The sequence below is a fragment of the Perkinsus marinus genome (genome assembly GCF_000006405.1).
Source record: "Perkinsus marinus ATCC 50983 genomic scaffold scf_1104296961124, whole genome shotgun sequence".
Taxonomy (NCBI): domain Eukaryota; phylum Perkinsozoa; order Perkinsida; family Perkinsidae; genus Perkinsus; species Perkinsus marinus.
In genome coordinates this window covers 155044-173119 of record NW_003205853.1, presented here as the reverse complement: position 1 = coordinate 173119, position 18076 = coordinate 155044, and the positions used below count along the sequence as shown (strand labels likewise).

General features: G+C 48.4%; 4 protein-coding genes and 1 non-coding gene across 5 annotated transcripts; 4 read left to right on the top strand and 1 right to left on the bottom strand.

Annotated features, from left to right (window-relative positions):
- Nucleotides 1-2848: 2848 nt before the first annotated feature.
- On the top strand, nt 2849-2921 carry Pmar_PMAR021819. Its single transcript has one exon. It is a non-coding gene; the product is annotated as a tRNA-Arg (tRNA).
- A 40-nt stretch (nt 2922-2961) lies between these two features.
- Nucleotides 2962-6039, bottom strand: Pmar_PMAR021818 (hypothetical protein; the record flags this gene model as incomplete). The annotated part of the gene is made up of 14 exons (XM_002772450.1): nt 2962-3038; nt 3087-3186; nt 3431-3583; nt 3630-3709; nt 3979-4075; nt 4503-4565; nt 4610-4726; nt 4780-4830; nt 4872-5037; nt 5090-5145; nt 5282-5362; nt 5409-5609; nt 5727-5833; nt 5874-6039. 14 exons carry the CDS (start codon nt 6037-6039, stop codon nt 2962-2964), a joined length of 1515 nt encoding a protein of 504 aa, XP_002772496.1.
- A 2717-nt stretch (nt 6040-8756) lies between these two features.
- Pmar_PMAR021817 (Cytosolic nonspecific dipeptidase, putative) lies at nt 8757-11792 on the top strand (the record flags this gene model as incomplete). Its single annotated transcript, XM_002772449.1, has 18 exons — nt 8757-8870; nt 8921-9011; nt 9072-9152; nt 9198-9279; nt 9329-9400; nt 9451-9544; nt 9595-9757; nt 9811-9912; nt 9962-10019; nt 10073-10195; nt 10242-10319; nt 10541-10635; nt 10683-10755; nt 10807-10921; nt 10965-11101; nt 11153-11212; nt 11512-11699; nt 11744-11792. Exons 1-18 carry the CDS (start codon nt 8765-8767, stop codon nt 11790-11792), a joined length of 1767 nt encoding a protein of 588 aa, XP_002772495.1. The 5' UTR covers nt 8757-8764.
- A 2021-nt stretch (nt 11793-13813) lies between these two features.
- Nucleotides 13814-14957, top strand: Pmar_PMAR021816 (centrin, putative; the record flags this gene model as incomplete). Its single annotated transcript, XM_002772448.1, has 7 exons — nt 13814-13891; nt 13934-14065; nt 14108-14185; nt 14595-14658; nt 14702-14751; nt 14797-14842; nt 14890-14957. The coding sequence occupies 7 exons, from the start codon at nt 13814-13816 to the stop codon at nt 14955-14957; spliced, it is 516 nt and encodes a 171-aa protein (XP_002772494.1).
- Nucleotides 14958-15051: 94 nt separating this feature from the next.
- Nucleotides 15052-16137, top strand: Pmar_PMAR021815 (hypothetical protein; the record flags this gene model as incomplete). Its single annotated transcript, XM_002772447.1, has 4 exons — nt 15052-15195; nt 15237-15343; nt 15787-15865; nt 15913-16137. The coding sequence occupies 4 exons, from the start codon at nt 15052-15054 to the stop codon at nt 16135-16137; spliced, it is 555 nt and encodes a 184-aa protein (XP_002772493.1).
- Between the last annotated feature and the right edge of the window lie 1939 nt (nt 16138-18076).

Below are 18076 nucleotides of genomic sequence, written 5' to 3'. Positions count from 1 at the left end.
GCGTCGTCACATATCTGCTAACACACCTAACTGTTGCTGGGCAGAAACTGTCTTCCGACCTGGTCGTAGCAGACGGATGAGCCATGACCACGCTTTCGAGAAGCTGGCTAACGGCTAAGGCAGCGTTCCATCTGATCCCCAACTCATAAGGCGGCCGGCAGTCATCTACGTGGAGAATGACGAGTCAGCTCTCCAGGAAGTCTCAGCCTAGTTCGAGTGCTACTACCTTTCGTCTTTCTCTGGGCCTCGGTTCCATACTGGGCTTCGTATAATGCCCAAACGGGGCGAGATATGAGAGAGACGAGGTCGCGAGCTGAGCTCATGCCTCAGTCTGCTGGGCTAGCCACAACTCACCATCGCAAATCCCCGACACTTGCGGTCTTTGACGGTGGGCTTTCTCCACACTGACTGGAGCTTGATCCATGACTACGACATTAGGAGGCACGGGAGTCTCTGGATGGCTGGGATCAACCGGGAATGATACATTGAGAGTCAAGCAGATTGTCTGATGACAAGATTTCATAACGATTCTGGATTCCTCTTGTTGGAGATTACATCGACACAGGCCCTTATGATGCGTTGAGCAAGCTCCTCCTTGCCGGCTAGCCTTGGCATCGGTACTGACTGACCACTACCAGCCGAACAAAGCTTCGAAGCATCACTGTACCTGGTGATGAAGAGAACGCTTTCTCTATGCTATATAGCTCATCGCAACCTACAGCTCTCTCGGTACTAATTCAATGGGGGATGCGGAGGTCAACAGACACGTTATCTGCCGTTATGTGTGATAATCTCGCCCTAGAAGGGTCAACGAGCTCACCGTTTGCGCAGCGTAAATCAAGATGCCTGGCGAAGGAGGTTTGGCTACCTTCCCGTACTGCTCTGGGGGGCACTCCATTATCTAATCGAAATACATCCATGTTCGCAGCAGACATTGCAGATAAATTCGTGTTGTTCGATTTCGCGTAGCGACCTCTAGCAATGGGCCAACAAGCTCATCCCTGCCTTGCATAGGGTACGACATCACAGTCATAGCCACTGCTTGGATCGTCTGTAGTCGTACTAGCTCGACAACTTTACTGGCGGATTCTCGTATGAATCTGAAGGGCCTTTCTACCTCCTCGAATGATGACCCAGAGAACTCACTTCAACTGCTTGAATGAAGGATCGGCTCCTCGAAGCTCACGTTCCCAAATGTCGCGTAACTGTGGAAGCCATCGAGGTCTGACTATTAGCACGAGTGTGCCATCACCCGTTTATCCATAGTATGGTCAGCTACTGCAGTGATTAGACACCCGAGGAGGACGTTGTCGACCGTCGCAGACGACGCACTCCTGAGTGAGTAAGCTGCTGCAAGGAGGTCAAGGAGATGCTTCGGCCTCGTGTCTGCATCTCCTGCGAGTGCCTGGGTGAAGCGGAGGAGATGAGCAGACTGCATCGAGGTGGGAGTCCTCCGGTGTCACCTTATAGTAGCCCGTATAAGGAGCCCCTCCATCACCGCATACACCGAGGGCGATGTCTTTCGTCAGGACCGCCACTGCCAATTGGCGTGCTGATGCAGATGCGGCTGGGCTCGTTATCATCTTCTGTAAAGGAAGATCTTATCGAGTGGATGCGGAGGGATGTGAGGTTATCACTTCCAAGTGTCTATGGACTACTGCGATGGAAGGACGGTTGACCACGACAGATCTCAAGACAAGTGCCACGGAAATGTTGCCTGATGTCGCGGTGGTACTGCCAAGCAAGGGTGTGGGAGACTGACCGAACGCTTCCTCGAGTAGTATCATCTTGACCACTGCGTCGATCTCTGCAGAGTTAACATCTCCTAGTAACGATTCGATCTCTTTCGGAGTGTCTCCGTCACAGTCAACGATCTGTAGCTCCACTCTGGCCTAGCCGACTAACGTGCCCTCACCTCCCTGACAAGCTTGGCGGCTCGCTGCGGATCGGCATCTGCGGGCACCAAGTCGACCGTTGAAGGTATTCGTTCGTCCTGGGGCCCATTGAGCAACAGCTCACAGGCTATAAACTGAGGCACATGAGTGTGCGGCGACACTAGAGGCTACCGCAATCACTTTCATTCGTTGAGACCCGAAGTTATCGAAATCGGTCGCGCTGGAGAGAGTCCGGAGGATAGATAGGAATGCTTCTCGAGATGTTGAAACTGAGCCAGGAAGTTCGCCTCATTGCAGTTCGCTGCTGATTCATCGCCACTGTTGTTACGAAGGGTTGATAGAGCACGGAGTCTCACCGCGAGATAGGAGAAGATCGGACGTGTAGATGCTGGCGATGATGTGCTCGTAAAGTGGCTGACACCGTGAGACTGGTGGAGCCTGAGATGAGCGACGAGATTATCCTTTTCTCTGTACGGGGTTCAAGGAGGTGGACAATATCAAAGAGTCGTACCTCCGGGGAACAGTGCTGACCGTAGACTTGCAATGCCCCTGCGAGCAGCAGACTTAATACTTTCACCGATGTCAAACGCCATTCGTCTTCAAGATGAGATTCGGCACGGAGATCAGGTGAGCTGAGCCAAGTGGTCCATGTTATGGGCAAGTCTAGTCGTGACATATCTCAGGACAACTTACAGGAGATCCCACCATGCTTGTGGATCAACATAGCGGCCGAGCATCGTGACGACTAAGTCAAATCTGCCAAGGAGGACTGCGTTAACGCTGATGCAGCGTATCGCTGGAAATTACACACTGATGGTCTCGGTCCGGTTTTCTTCGTCTCCTGAACGTCCAAGGTAGACCCTCTGAGCAGCCGTAATGATCTGTTTTAACCATTCTGTTACTCCTGAGGGAAGAATCATCAACGCGCGAGGAGCACGCCACGCTATATCAACGCCCTGCTGGCCCAATGGATAAGGCGCCACCCTCCTAAGGTGGAGATTCCGGGTTCGATCCCCGGGTAGGGTATTTGCCTCAACTATCTTCAGCTTGTTGAACAAGCCTTGTTCTAAACAAGCTGGAGCTCACCTTCTTCGACAAATCCGACCAATACAGCCAAAAGTCTCGCAGCATTCAAGGCGTTACCTGTCAATAGACATATGCAAACCCAGGAGAAGCTGCCGGAGAGTGTACATTCCTTGAAGTCAGTCACTTGATTGAGGGTCGCAAGGATGAACCTCCTCGCTGATGTCCTCACCCAACATCTCGCGCCAAGTCGAGGCCTTGGCACAGGCTGAGCACATTCGCCATCAACCACAAGCCCCAAATTTGGACAGTCGAACAATGATTCCATCGCGGGACGGCTACAATGATACAAGCGTCAGTAGAATGCGACGGTGATGAAGGTACATATGAATCTACAGGATAGTCAAGACTTGCTATACATCAAGACCTTTAAAATTCCCTTATTCGCCTCTGCACAGTGGGACGGGCATCGAAATCAACGAGGATGCAGAGCCCAGCAGCGCTGAACACACCTTTCCAGCTGTAACGTATTTAGCAATATCTGCAACTCTATCACTGGTGACGAGCTCCGCCATGAGCGGCCAGTCGTAGTCTTTCACATCGAAGACAGCAGCTCGAGCGGCGAGCTCATGATGGACGCCGTGGATCAAAGGTAAGAATGGAATCTGACCCGAGGCCTCCACTATCGATAACAAGGATACTTGGGCATACATCACAAGCCCTGCCATCGTATGTCCATGCCGCGTCTAGGCCAAGCTGACGCTTCTCTCGCAGATCAACCTCGTTCATTTCTGATAAGACGATCATATTTCGAATGCATGCCAGTTCGAGCTGATCATTTGTGTGCAGACAGAGTGTGTATTACACACTAGGCAGAGCCGTAGCCGCGGCAACACTTATGCGTTATGCGAGAGGTTCAAATTTAAAAGTGTAGAATATAAGCGTACGCCCCTTCTTGAAACTCTCCAAAGGGGTATAAACTTATACTCTATAAGCTATGTATATGAGGATGTAGTCCAAGCGGTAGCCGAGAATTGGTCCGGAAGTAGCGATTCCTCACTCTCGTATTTTTCCCCAACCATCTCGATGAGAGCGAACACGAGGACTCTAGTGGAGTAGTCATCATCAAAGAGGCCAGTGAGGAAGAAGGGCATGACCTATTGTGAGATGACATCGATCATGACATCTGAATGTACATGGGGTTCGATGTCGATTGAATCTTCCAAGTTCAGCAACCAATGGCCGAGAGTTTGGTAGAAAAATCGCCGAACCTGCTTGGGTGTGATTTCATAACACTCCAACGGCGTGGTCTACCGCTATGTGGCGGTCGAAACACAGCATAGTGAGGTAATTGACTTTTGTAGTGCCCTCGTAGAAGGCTTTCACTGGCACCTGGGATGCTTATATTGACGAGTACAGATCGCTGAGGAGACCTGGTTGGGATCGCTCCATGCAGTAAGATGTGCGATAATGTCGAAGGAGTGTTTCCAGGTAGTCGTCTTCAGGCATGCAGTCACTGCTCTTAGTCCCGCGATGCGAACCTGTACGAGTAGTGTGAGGGCCAAAGCTGGGAGGCCGCGATACCTGCATATGATTGTGAGTGAGGCAGGATGAGGCGCTTCGAGCCATCGCCTCGCCAAAGTGCAACTGACGATAGAATGAGGTGATGGCATGATCGAGGGAATCCTCACCAAGAGAGGGGCATGGGCGTCGCAGAGGACCTCACAGGCCTCGCAGCCTATGAGCTTGATTTTGCCGAAATCGTCGAGCATGAGGCCTCTCACTAGACTCACGATCTCATCGATGGACTGAATAGGGATGGAAGTGAAGATGCATCATCGGCCGATACACGCAACCCTACTTGGACGAGGACGGTCGGCTTGCCGGAAACTCGTCCCAACAGGCATATTATCTACGAACTTTGGGGCGAGACGTAACGAACGAGAAACTCACCAAATCGGCGATTCGCTCTCTAACTTCCTCACAAAGTTCTCTGCCGTCTGCGTGAGCCATCTGCTGGGGCTTTTGCTCTGGCGAAGGCCTCATCTTCTCCGGCACTCCAGCGACCCCATCGAGATCACCGCAATTCAAACGAATCACTATGTGAGGCACAACGTACCTGTGAATCACTGCTGGTGGTGTGTCTAGAGAGGAGACGGGAGATGTCTCACGGGAGGGCGGTGACAAAGTGGGCGTCTCCACAGGTTGACAAGAGGTTCTTCAGAACCTAAATGAATTGTCGAACGATAACCTCAATCTAGCTGCGGCAAATGAAGGGGGGCGAATTATGAACTAAGATGATGGGCTTTGAATCAGCGATTAACTGTGGGTCTTTGCATTGCACGCATGGATGTATGTCTCACCTCGCAAGCGGCAAGTCTTGAGGTATCCCTGGCCAACGTGTCTGGGTTGAGTGAAAGGCGTACGAGGGGGCGGAGGAGAAACTATACATGGTGCGAAAATTCCCAATGGAGATTCACAAACACCAACCTCAAGGGCTGCATCAGCGAGATCGGGTGCGATAGAGTTTTTGAAGCGGCTAAGAAGCCTGTCACAGAGCTGTTCATCAAGCTCGGTCGCTTGAGGCAAGCCTTGACCAGGAGGAGGTGCTTCCGAATATGATTTCACTTCCTCGGCTGCCCTCAAGACTAGCGGTACTGATGCACGCAGCCAGTCAGTGAGTGCGGCGACCTAATATAGAGGGTGTTCTGGTGGATACAGGCCGTATGCGCGTACTGAAGTGAAGCTCTCAGTGATATTATTCTTCTACGAAAAATGAGTAATGACAAATGACCATCGATTGCTTACCGTATCAGAACGGTGATTATCGATGGCGCGGTTTTCACTTTCTTTATCTGTGGTGAACTCCTCGTAGAGAAACCGGTCTGTTGAGCCCTCAGCTGCAGTACCACCATCTGAAGACGGTTGAGGGGGGAGCGGTAGGATGAGACCTACTCGTCCAGAGACTCAATTCTTTCGCCCGTTGGGGCTTCTTTTCGCGCTTTTTGCGGAAGACTGGCAAACTTCCATCGGATGCTTGCGCGATGCGCTGAGCTCTCTGGGAGGCACTCTTTCCTTCCTCCTTCATCTCAGCCCAGATTGCATCTACGTTGTTCGACATATCGACAATACCCCTGGGCAATGTTTATAGTTGACATTAACAAGACACATAGCAAGTAGTGATAACGTCAATAAACAAGGTGATTGCGAGTTCTCTCCTTACTCGCGGCCCTCAGGGTGGAATGATTTCGAAGGAGCTGCATGATCCGGGGCAAATTTTAAAATGCTCAGCATACTGCGTCACCTCGGCTTCGTCGTTACCGTCTAGCCGCTATGATGTCATCAGAGGATGCTCTTGTGATGGATAGGATCCAGAGGCATCGTCAGGAAGAACCAGCTTATTCGTCCAGGAGTGAAATTGAACATTTTCATCTCCTTTTTCTTATGACCATCAAGGGGCAGGGGAGGGTTCTTGATGATGTCAGAAGTGAGGTTAATTTCAGGCTGCCTCTTAGGAGTTAGTCATCATGGAAGCACTCGGGTGTCACCCGAGCTAGTTATGATGCTTATTGATAAACCTCAACAGTATGTATAGATTGTCAAGGACATCAAACAACATACATGTGATGGAAGGTCGTCACCATCCTGCAATCATCGCGTTAAGTCGTTCCTCCATGTCGTTCCTATATCGTCTATTCACCTCAGTCGAAACACCATCGTATGATGCCTCAGTGGAACGACTAAGAACGGGTCTGGCCTCGGACTTTGGGGATCTCTTGAAGACTGATAGGATTCTCCTCTTGATAGGCACTTTGGGCTTTGACGGTTTGCTCCTCACAGTGATCGATTCGTACGGCACTGATTCGTCGTTGGCCTTCCGTCTTCCCAAGAGGCCACACAGAGTCCCGAAGCACCCTGTAGATGATTCCTCATCGTCAACATAAGCTCTTCTGCTAGTGGAGAGCGCCAGAGTAGTCGATGCTATTAATAAGGCATGCAGCCACAGGTGTTTGATCATGATGAAGATCCACACGGGGAATTCCACGATGGGCACTATGGAAATCAAATCTTGCGTTATTACTCTTTCTTACATTTCCTCGACATGCAAGCTTTTACGTGGGGGCAGCGTCCAAGGAAACTTCCCTATGTGCCTACAGGGATGTTCGATGGGAATTGTCCGAACTATGATGCTTTCCGCTTGCATATAGAACAGTCCTGCTATAGCAGGTTCAAGGACGAGCTTATGTTAGAGCCTAATCTTTACCCCAAAAGGTGGTATGTTATTATTCATAGCTTTCTAATGCGTCATCGTCGACAACAGCTGAGGTGTTGCCCTTGCCTTCCATCGTTCCCTCAACGCTACCAGCCCGAGTCCTACAGTCTCCCAGCCGAGGTAGGTTCACTTTTATTACCTTTTTTCCGACGCTTTGTGCCGCAGGCCGAAAGTATCGTAACAGCGGTGGTTTTTCTCGAGGATTCTCCCTCGCCGCTTGCTCGGCTAGTACTGGCAGATAGTGAAGGCTTCGTGTCGGCTTTCAAGCCAACTACAACATGTGCATGGCATCAACATTGTCAGTTTAAATGCCACAGTGAGGGTATCAACGAAGTGGTAAGGTAGTCCAGTATCATCATAGAGATTTCATCTCAGGTGTCTATCGGTGAGGGCCATCTGATCACCTGTTCAGCAGACCGGAGCGTCGGGTTGTGGTCGGCTCGTGAGGACGAGGGTTTCCTAGTTGGAGTCAGCAGGTTGAATGGACATGAACTTTCCGTTGCATCGGCTACGGGCAGTCTGCGGGTGAGGTCAATTCCGACCCGCTGGGGAGGTCTCTTGTGTGGTTCAGCGAAATGTGGTGGTGACGGGGGGTAGGGACTGCAGAGTGACCTACTGGGACATCAGCACAGCGCGGCAGATATCAACAATATGGACATCTCGTAACGTGGTGACACGCGTGAGGTATCTTTATCACGTGTAACCTCCTCGAGTGAACTTCTCAGGATTTTGCCGGAGTCGCTCGCGGTGGTCCAACTATCTGAGGATCTCCAATTTAGGGTCGGCCGAGGGCAGCTCTCGAGAGGCTTCTGGTATGCGGGGCTCAGGTATGGGATTTTAGATCACCGCCTGGGTCGGCCTGTATAGTGCATTCGACCCCGTGTGGAGCGGACCAGTTGGTGTCGTGTGCTGTGGGAAGGGATAGTGATAGTAAGCGTATTGGATTCTTGAGGGTCTCATCAGTAAGAAGGTTATGTCGTTTGCGGGTCTAAAGGGTTCGCATCGAGCCAATGCAGAGTGAAGCTGTTTGACCCTCGGTTGAGCTGGAAGGAGGTAACGGATCTTTCTCTGGTGATGTGATTTATGAATAGTGTAGATACCACTCCCTCGCGAAATCACGTTTGAATCTACCGTTGAGGGCGTTAGCTACCTTAACGATCGTATAGTGGTTGCGGCTTCTAAAGGAGGACAAGTTGCCTTATTAGATTTGGCCACTCTCGAGCCTGTCAGACGTTTTATATACTCCATCTCGGAATCACCTTCGCCCTGCAGGTTTATCGTACCACACTATACACTACTCAGGCAGGTGAGTCTGCAGTGGTCACATCTATTGATTGTTCGGATGTAAACGGGGGGGGAGTTTTCTGCAGTGGAGAAGGTGTCCTTGTAGAGGCTGGTGGCCTTGGGGAGTATCGGGCAGGCTAGGGTGGTGAAGGCCGTATCGGCTCCCGGTGATAGCATGACCCTTGAACGTGTTGGTCAGTGCATGGTCTCACACTGGAGCGCCGACGTCTTGTGTTGGGGGGAATTTTGTGGCGCGGTGAAGGTGACCAGGTTCAATTGTATTGAAGTAATGTCAGAAGAGTTCTCGTTGAATATCGAGGAGTCCAACTCCCCTATCGCCCCACCCAAGGTGGACGTTGCCGCTGTTCCTACTTCGGCTACCGGAGAATTCTCAAGTAGCACTTGGGGTTGGTCTTGGTCGGGTTGGTGAAGTTGATCGTATTAGGTACTCTGGCTTCCTCACCCTATCATCCGGTGACACCCCAGAATCTGTTGCCGTCACCATCGATCCCGTATAGGCCTCTCACGGTTCAGATGTAGTATCTTTAGGTTGAGCGTGTAAGATTCAAAAGAGGTTCGAATGATGTACACCTCAGGCAGCAAGATTTGACCTCAGCTGAGTGCGATGCAGTGGCCAGCGTACAGACGATGGCTGATGAGTGCGAGCTTGGGTTCAGGTGAGAGTCCGTGTCACCTCTGGTGTCACCACTCCAAGTGTTCAGAGACACCAATGAGAGCATCACTGCTGATCCTAGTAAGGACCTATACAAGGCGATGTATGAGTGGATCGACCTAAACCAAGATGTACCAGCCGGGGATCGAACCTGCGTGGTAATATGATACTTGGCTTCAGGTCTTTGTATCGAGATTGGCCGAAGCTGTTGCTATTCCCAGTGTCTCTGGCGACCCTACTTTACGCCCTAGGGTGAGCGGTGGAAATCTCGCTACGCCCTGGAGTATTTAGGTTCTTTTTAGGTTCTCCAAACGGTAGCTTGGGCGACTAAATGGTGTGAATCTCTTGGAGGGGTTACGGAGCCTGTTGATCTAGGTCTGCAGACTCTCCCTGATGGTGAGCTTCTCTCATCGTATCGCATACGTTACTGCTGTTCGAATGAGTAGGTAGCCGTATCGTTCGCCCTCCGGCCCTGTTCGCCACTTTCGAGTCGACCTTGCCTGGTGTCCCTACCTTGTGCGTGTATGGTCATCTAGACGTGCAGCCGGCTAGCAAGGAGGACGGGTGGGATACGGAACCGTTTGAGCTGACTGAGAAGGATGGCAACCTGTAGGGGCGGAGGCTGGAGGAGTTGGTCTTGTTTCACATGCATGTTCGATCAGATATGGTAGAGGTGCAACAGACGATAAAGGACCGGTTCTCTGTTGGCTGTGGTTTGTGGAATTCCATAGGAAATTTAACTTACCGTTGCCCTGCAATCTCAAGTGAGTAGCGGTAGTTTCTGCAATGGATGTTCCTTGACCTCCTTGGTAGGTGTGTGTTTGAAGGCATGGAGGAGTCGGGTTCAGAAGGCCTTGAGGAGTGCCTTCAGGTGATGTTCGGTTGGTGTGGTAAGTGGTGGATAATTCGGTTAATACTTTTCAGTCGGTGAGCGAGACCTTCTTCAACGATGTCGACGGCATTTGTATTTCTGATAACTACTGGATGGGTCTCGAGCGTCCGTGTGTCACCTGGGGTATCCGCGGTAATGTGTACTTTGCTGTGGAGGTAGTTGCTCACTCGTGTGATGTGGCGAAGTTATGGTATGAACTAGGTGCGTGGAGGCACGAAGGATCTTCATTCGGGAGCTCACGGTGGAGCCGTCCAAGAGCCAATGACTGACCTCGTGAAGGTAGCTGACTACACCTCATCTGTATGCTGTTTAGGGGTTTCTGATGGTATTGGAGTACTTGGTCGCTTTCCTCAGCTGAGCTTAGGAATTTTCTCACTAATTATGGGAAGTTACGCACAAATTTGGGTAGAAGTGTAAGAAAATGAACAAGAAATTCCGAAAATTTTCTGAAAATTACCATTTCGTCAGCAACATATTTTCCTACACTGCACTACGATCAGATTATGGCATCGTTAGTTGACAGTGCTACCGGAAAAATACTGGTTCCTGGTATATACGACGAGGTTGACGAGCTGACTCAAGAGGAGAAGGAAAGGTATGTTGCGTGAATTGGCTTCATGGTGTGCATATCGGTTCGAATAGATACGAGCGTTGTGATTTTGATGTCGCTGGTTACGCAAATGAGGATACTGGCGGCATGCCTCTCCTGAGCCATGTATTATGCAGTGGGTGGGGAAGTGTGTGGAGGAGAATGATTTCCCTTTAGGATAAGTCCACGATCTTGATGGCGCGGTCGAGATATCCGACTTTGTCCCTGCATGGTATAGAGGGCGCGTTCGCGGGGGCGGGCGCGAAAACGGTCATTCCTCGCACGGTCGTTGGTGAGGATGAGGTTGAGGCTTGGAGGGGTTTATTAGATTTTAGGTAAATTCTCGATCCGTACCGTACCACACATGACGATCAATCACGTGTCGGAGTGCGTGAAACAACATGTTGTGAAAGTCTTTGATAAGCTGGGAAGTAAAAACCGTCTGAAGGTCAATGTTATTCACGCGGGAAAGGTAATGGAGTTTTATGATCGGGAATAACGGAAATTGGCTTTGTTGTATCAGCCTTGGGTTGGAGATTTGAATGGTTATAACTACCGTGCTGCAGCTGCTGCCACTAGACAGGTGAGGAGGGAGTTTAGGCATGTATGTCTGTGCTCTGTGGAGTGCGCTGTGAAATCGTTTAATGTTCAAAGACTGGATTTCGCATAGATGGGTTTTGCAGTGTTGGAAAATATGCACAGGTTGACTAAGTGTGTTAGCGGTAAAAGGAGGATTTTGAGGAAATTTCGGGAATTTTTTCATTCATTTTTGTGTGAACTCAGCTGAGGAGAGCGTGAATGTATTCCAAGCTTGTGAGATTGAAATACCGCAGTTGGAGTGGTGGCCATGTTGCTGGTAGAATTAATACTGTATCGGAGTAGGTATGGGGTGTCGAGCCCGACTACACCAGAGAGGGCGGGTCTATCCCTATCACGTTGACCTTTGAGGAGGTCAGCGGAGGCAAACCCGCCATTTTGTTGCCGATCGGGCAAGGGAATGACGGCGCTCACAGTCAAAACGAGAAGATCTCGAGGAGGAACTATATTATGGGGGCGAAGACTCTCGGAACGTAAACGAATATGAAGTGGGTGAAGTTCTTTATCAAGCTGTCAGGTACGTATATGAATTTTCACGGATGACTATGGAAGAAAAAGCAAAGTAGTGAGGATTATGGATAGACGCCAACGTGCTTGACTGCTGCACTTTCCTCCTTTTATAGTCTTTCATTAGTATAGTAGTATTATGGAACGTTCAGTGCGTCATCGCTGGTGTGGATCGGTTCCTGTTGAGATTTTATTCATATCATATTCCGCTCGCTCGTCAATGGTATTAATAGAGTTTCTCCCTTATTATTCGCGACAGTGTATAAGTATGTTAATTCACACGGGAGAATTTTTTTATTCTCTTGGGCAACCACGCCGACGCGAATAGCGCAGGTTCAAGGCGGGGCTCGGATATATAATCTCACCTGCACAAAGCTGTAGTAGTAGTAGTAGTAGTGTCCTGTTGTGTGAAATTGGTTTTTCCTGTCGTAGCTCATAGGAGACTCCGAAATGAATGGAAATTACATCTCTGTCAATCGTTGACGAGGTGGTGACCACTCGCTTGGCGTATCCTACAGTGGAGGTAACGAACAGGACGGGGGAGTTTGGTCAGGTTTATGGAGGAGGTGAGTTCGACTTGTTCTCGCCTTGGGTGGATTCTCGATGGGCCTCTTTTGAGTCTAGTCCGAATTTTTTACATGTTTTGAAGTCCAGAAGATCTGTCGGGAATCTCAATTTATGGTGAGAGTTGTCTTCCTCTGTGAAGCTTGTATGAGGGGCTATTCGTCCCGCAGATAGGAGTGTTGTAGTGTTGGTGTTGTTGCTCCTTACGATGGACCAAATTCGAATATGCGATGTTGACACTGTACGAAGGGCAGCAATGATTGGCAATGAGGAGTTTGAGGCGATGGACTCACTGGTGAGGAAGGAAGGCTACTGTCACTTGAGTGCTTGTAAGTAGGTGACAATAGTACCGTCGGCTTCCTTCACCACATTTGGGGCTAGATGGGAGCTCTTCTCAGGAGTAGTGGGACCGTTCAGTCCATACATGCCTGCTGATGTACCCCTGTGGTTGGCTTTATATCTAGAGAAGATCAACCGGTGAGGAGGTTAGTGACAGCGATGGGTCATCGTAATATACATGTAATGTTATGGTGAATAATATCTATGTTCACGATGGTTTAATGATGATTGTATGTAAAAACAGTAGTAATATTCAGCAGCAACTTTCACATTGGAGTTTCACTCTAGTGATATGAAAAACAATAGTGAAAAATATGTATTTCACGGCTACTGTATATCACGGCGAAAATCGCGTTTTCCACAGAGTATTACGCCACTTCACGTAAAACGGATGAAACTCAATTGATATATGTATTGCTTTTAATATTTATAATATATTTATATTAGAAGTTGCTTCATCGGTTGGAATCACTAGGTGTTCGATTGAAGCACCTGAGTGGCTCAACGCGACACATTTACGACAGCAGCTGGCGGAAGAGCGCAGGTTGCCAGTAGATGAGTTTACAGATGTACATGAACACTACCTCGAATTGGCACATGTACGTATGCATATGTAGTTTGGTCGTGCATGAGCTGAGGCAGATACTATTGAATAAGCGTCCTTGGTTGAAGAGCAATGGGAACGGAGGGGAGGTGGTCGGAGGCGGCTCGCAAGACTCCTTGGGAGGTTCGAGGGCTCAAGCGGAGGTTCGGGTTCTATTGGAAGGTGAAATTGTGGTGATTACGAGTGATTATTGTCATACCACATTTCCTAGACATTCTGAATATAAGACGCCACAAGATACGAGAAGGTATCAAGATGCTCGACACCGATGTTGCGAATTTGGACGTAAGACCATCCTTCTCAGCGTGTCGGGAGTCTTTGGTAGGTGTCCAAACTATCCCGACTAGAGCTGGCTTGTATAAGGAGTCAATCGCTGTCATTAATGGACAAAGCTCAGGAGCTCCTCACAATACGCGAGGCGGCAGCTACGGGCGGCTGAGAATTCTCTTGTATGATTGTGTATTAGAAGTGCATCATAATTCGCCCTTTATTTGATCGTTTCACTGAGAGGGATCGATGGTTTTGGTTTTTACCCTTGTGCAGATTTCGGCAGGATTTTGGTACTCTGTGAAAATGAGCCGCGCACGTGCTAGTCCTGCTCATGGTGCTGCTCGCCGCAAGCCTACTTATGAGAGGCCAGGGATGACCGAGGTGGGCAGTAGGAGTTTAGGTGTGTGTTATGTTTCTGTATAGGATGAGATAGATGAGATTCGAGAGGCTTTTAATCTGTTCGACACTGATGGAAGTGGCACGATCGATCCGAAGGAGTTGAAAGCGGCTATGCAGAGTCTTGGATTTGAGTCTAAGAATCCCACTATATATCAGGTAGAATTTTCTCGGGAAGAATTAGTGTGAAAATGTACTCAGATGATCGCTGATCTTGAGAGGGAGAGTAATGGCGCTGTTGATTTCGAGGAGTTTCTGGATAGTATTACTAATAAATTGGTGAGGAAGGTGTGGTATGGCGCGGAGTGGGAAAATATACACATGGCTAACTACATGTGTAGGTGACATGTGTGTAAATTCTGAGGAAAATTGAGGAACGTCTCATCGGTTTCTGTACACTTTCGTACAGTGTGGTAAAATATGCACATGCTTAACCACATGTGTTGGTGAGAATATGAAAATTCGGAGGAAATTTTGGAGGATCCTTGTTAGTTTCAGTACAATTATCGTATATATTCTCCCAAGTCGTATGTGAAATCCTATGATTAGTGAAGAAGCTATTGAGCTCAGCTGAAGAGAGCGAACATTTTTTTGCAGCACTGCTTTCGTATGAAAACTTCTATAGTGAGGAAACCTCTGGACTGAGCTGAAGGCACTAGTATGGGGAAATGTATGTGTTTATTGTTAGGGGGATAAGGAGTCCCGCGAGGGAATAATGAGAATATTTAATCTCTTTGATGACGATAAAACTGGTAGGCTCTGATATTATAGTGACATGATCTGGATGGGCTGTAGGTACTATTACCATCAAGAATCTACGCCGTGTTGCTAAGGAGCTCGGAGAGGTAATAGGGGAGGAAGTGTCCTTGATAAGGTGGCTCTTTTGGCAGACTATGACCGATGAGGAACTACGCGAGATGATCGAGAGGGCTGATAGTGATAGGATGGGGGGGAGTTGGTTCTTGTGGATGGTTTCAACTTAGGCAATGGTGACGGCGAAATCAGCGCGGAAGATTTCTACAATATTATGACTAAGAAGACTTTCCCCTGAATTCACGAATATTTTTTATGGTGCGCATAGTCATTATTTGCTAATATAGGAACTGTTGAGTTTAGTGGAGGGATAATGAGTGTAGTTTTCCGTCATGCCTAAGAAGAAGAGTCGATCGTCGTCTTGCAATGGAGCAGCAGAAGTTCCTAGAGGCTTTGAGGAGCTCCTGCCTGCCGTTCCTGGAAATACTAAGTCCACTTTGAGGCCTCAATTGTTGAGGGTGGCTAAGTGTTTTGAGGTGGATTGAAATAGATTTGTGGGTAGTAGTGATGGTAGTAGGTTCGTCACAGTGAAGTGAGTGGGATGGGCTTGTACGCGTCGGATGACATTCCAGAGGGGTGTATTCTGTTGGAAGAGCAACCAGCGGTCATCATAGCACCACGCAGGTAGGACGCAGACGAGGAGGGCGATGAGGGAAATAGCTCTTAGGGGAATAATGGAAAGACACATGCAATAGCCTCGCGAAGTGACTCTCGGTGGGGCATGTTGGATAAAAGCAAATTCATTGTGTTATACAGCTTACCGACCAGAGAGGTATGAAGGATGATGATTATATGTTTCTTGGTAGAATCTAATTTGTCTGGTTTCTTCGGGAGGAAGTTGACGTAGTCAGATCTATCTGTATTAGGAATCCTAATACAGATAAATCTGACTACGACCTATTAACTCCTAATAACTCCTATTAACTAACTATACTCCTAATTTAGGATCATTTTGAGAGTCTATGATGATATGATTGTTGGTGAGCTTGGGAGCATTACTCTAGGGCTAGCACCACTGTCAGTGGTGTTGTCGATTTTCAATAGTCGTTGCTGTTTTTTTCTCTCAGAGAATGTGCGGTTGCGGGTACGCTGGACAACCTCTTGTGGATCATGAAGAACTTTTCAGATGCTAGAAAGCTCCGACAGGTAAAGTAATGGAAAAGCATGTGCGGCCATTTTGGCTTTTTTTCAAGTTTCTTTATCCTCGGAGTAGTGGCGACTTAGAAGCCTTGCCTGATGGTATAAAGGATGATATTAATTCGTTCGCTCATTTCTTCTCCCATGAGCAGTCTGCTAAGTGGCTTGCCCGGCCCGAGGCATGGAAAGCAGTAATGAATGTTTTCGATGACGAGGAGGAAAGTAAGCCCTGCGGCCTCGCTCACGCTAGTGGGTTGGATGTGTATGTTTGCAGCACCTAGCGAAGCGTTGTGTCGAGATTTCATCGCAACTTTTGAGGACTTCAGACGGAATCATAGTGATAGAGAAGTGAGTTTTTATGAGGTTGGTCTACGTTGAATGACGTGAAGTCGCCGCGCATAGTGAATGTGCATATGGAGGTTCCGGTTATGCGACGATGAAAGCACCGTAGCTTGGACGGAATTTTGGAACTAGTCCTATGCATAATTTTTGGCAGTACTGTTTCGTTCGAGCTCATGAGTGCTGCAGTGTGGGGAACAGTTATGAAATGGCAAGAATCATGCAGAGCGTCCCACATGAAATTACCTTTCTATCGGGAAAGTGATTCATAGGTGTTATCTGTTAAGCCTCTGGAGAGACAACTTGAATAGTTCTTCTCATCGCGATAATTATACGCTCGTACATTGACGAGATCCCCGCTAAAGGGGCGAACGGGGATCAAATTCCGTGTAGTGGGTTGGAGAGTAATCAGATGATAGATCGCGAAGAGTAGGCTAAGTTGATTATCAGTAACGAAACGGAACTTCTTATGGCGTATGTAGTGTCTTGGATGAGCCTTGATCATGATGAAGAACAATGGCGTGCATAGTTCATTGTGATCAGATCAGAGAGATGGCTGCAGTGAGCGAATGTATCGCATTGAACTCCTTCAAAAACACCGTCAGTCGTCGCGGCCTACCTTGCATCGGAGCAGCCACTTGCGTGTTTATAGTGGCCAGTCTGCTAAATCACAGTTGTATGCCTAATGTTTCTATATCGACGTACAGTCCCGAAACTGTTCACACACGTAATAGTAGTAGAAGTCTCGACAACTGATTCGGTTTGGAAGGTCCTCTGCTGACAGCGATCACGGTTCGACCGGTGCTAGCTGGTGAGCAGCTGAGTATGTCTTATTTTGGCCATCATTTGGCGTAATACCAATTCAGAGGGGATTTGAAGTTCATTTTTTCCGTCAGATTTGCTACTTCGCCGTTTTTCGATTGTGTTGGAGCAAGACGCGACCAAATGCTGAGGGAAAAGCATTTCGTGTGTATGTGTGACAGATGCCAGGATGAATCAGTAATACGTGTATCCAAAACTAGAGTCGTAGTAGACAGCGACAGCCCATAGAGAACTTAGTATCAAGAGTTGGTACGTTTTTTGAAATGATCGGCTATTTCTTTGGAATTTCGGGCAACTTGATAAAAACAGTTGGTGAAAAAAACGGCATTTTTTGCAAGAAAAATGGGAAATTATTGAAAATTCTGGCAGAAAATTAATTTACCCTGGAAGTGATGTAGTGAAGCAACGAGGAGTTGTCTTTCCTCGTGATGCGTCGCATACGGAGGAGTTTATGGAAGGGCTTCTTAGTGGAAATTATCGAGTTCGATTGCAAGTGATGTTCAGAACGGCCTCAGTGACTGGGAGAGCCTTCACTGCCCTCTATGTGATGATGGGGTTTGTGTTAGACGAGGTGATGTATTCATATGTCGGAAATGCAACAAGGGTTATGAACTGCATGGAAGAATCACTTCTCGATCTTTATGGGCTCAGATTCAATTTCGCTGAGTGATGCTAAAAAGTGGCGCTCGAAGGCACTTCTGACGTTAAGGTTGATGGTGAGCGTCATGCACGATGCGCTGACAGCTGCACGGGCCAGCGGGGAAACGGAGAGCTTGGTCCAAGTCTCTGATAAACTCACTAAGTTGGCGGTCCAGGGCGGGGGTGGGGTGTTGGTCAATGAGCTCATCTGAAACGACTGTGTCTGGATTTTGCAACTACATCTTAAGAAGCGAATTACGGGGCTAGAGAACTAAAATGTGAATGATCGTTTGTCTGGAAACTATACCTTAGCTTCGCTCCGCCCTGGTATTTCCCCTTTTGGACGGAATCCGCTTCTGGGAAGTATGAACATGCATGTATAAGTATGATATTGTGATCTCTAATATAACGTATGTCATA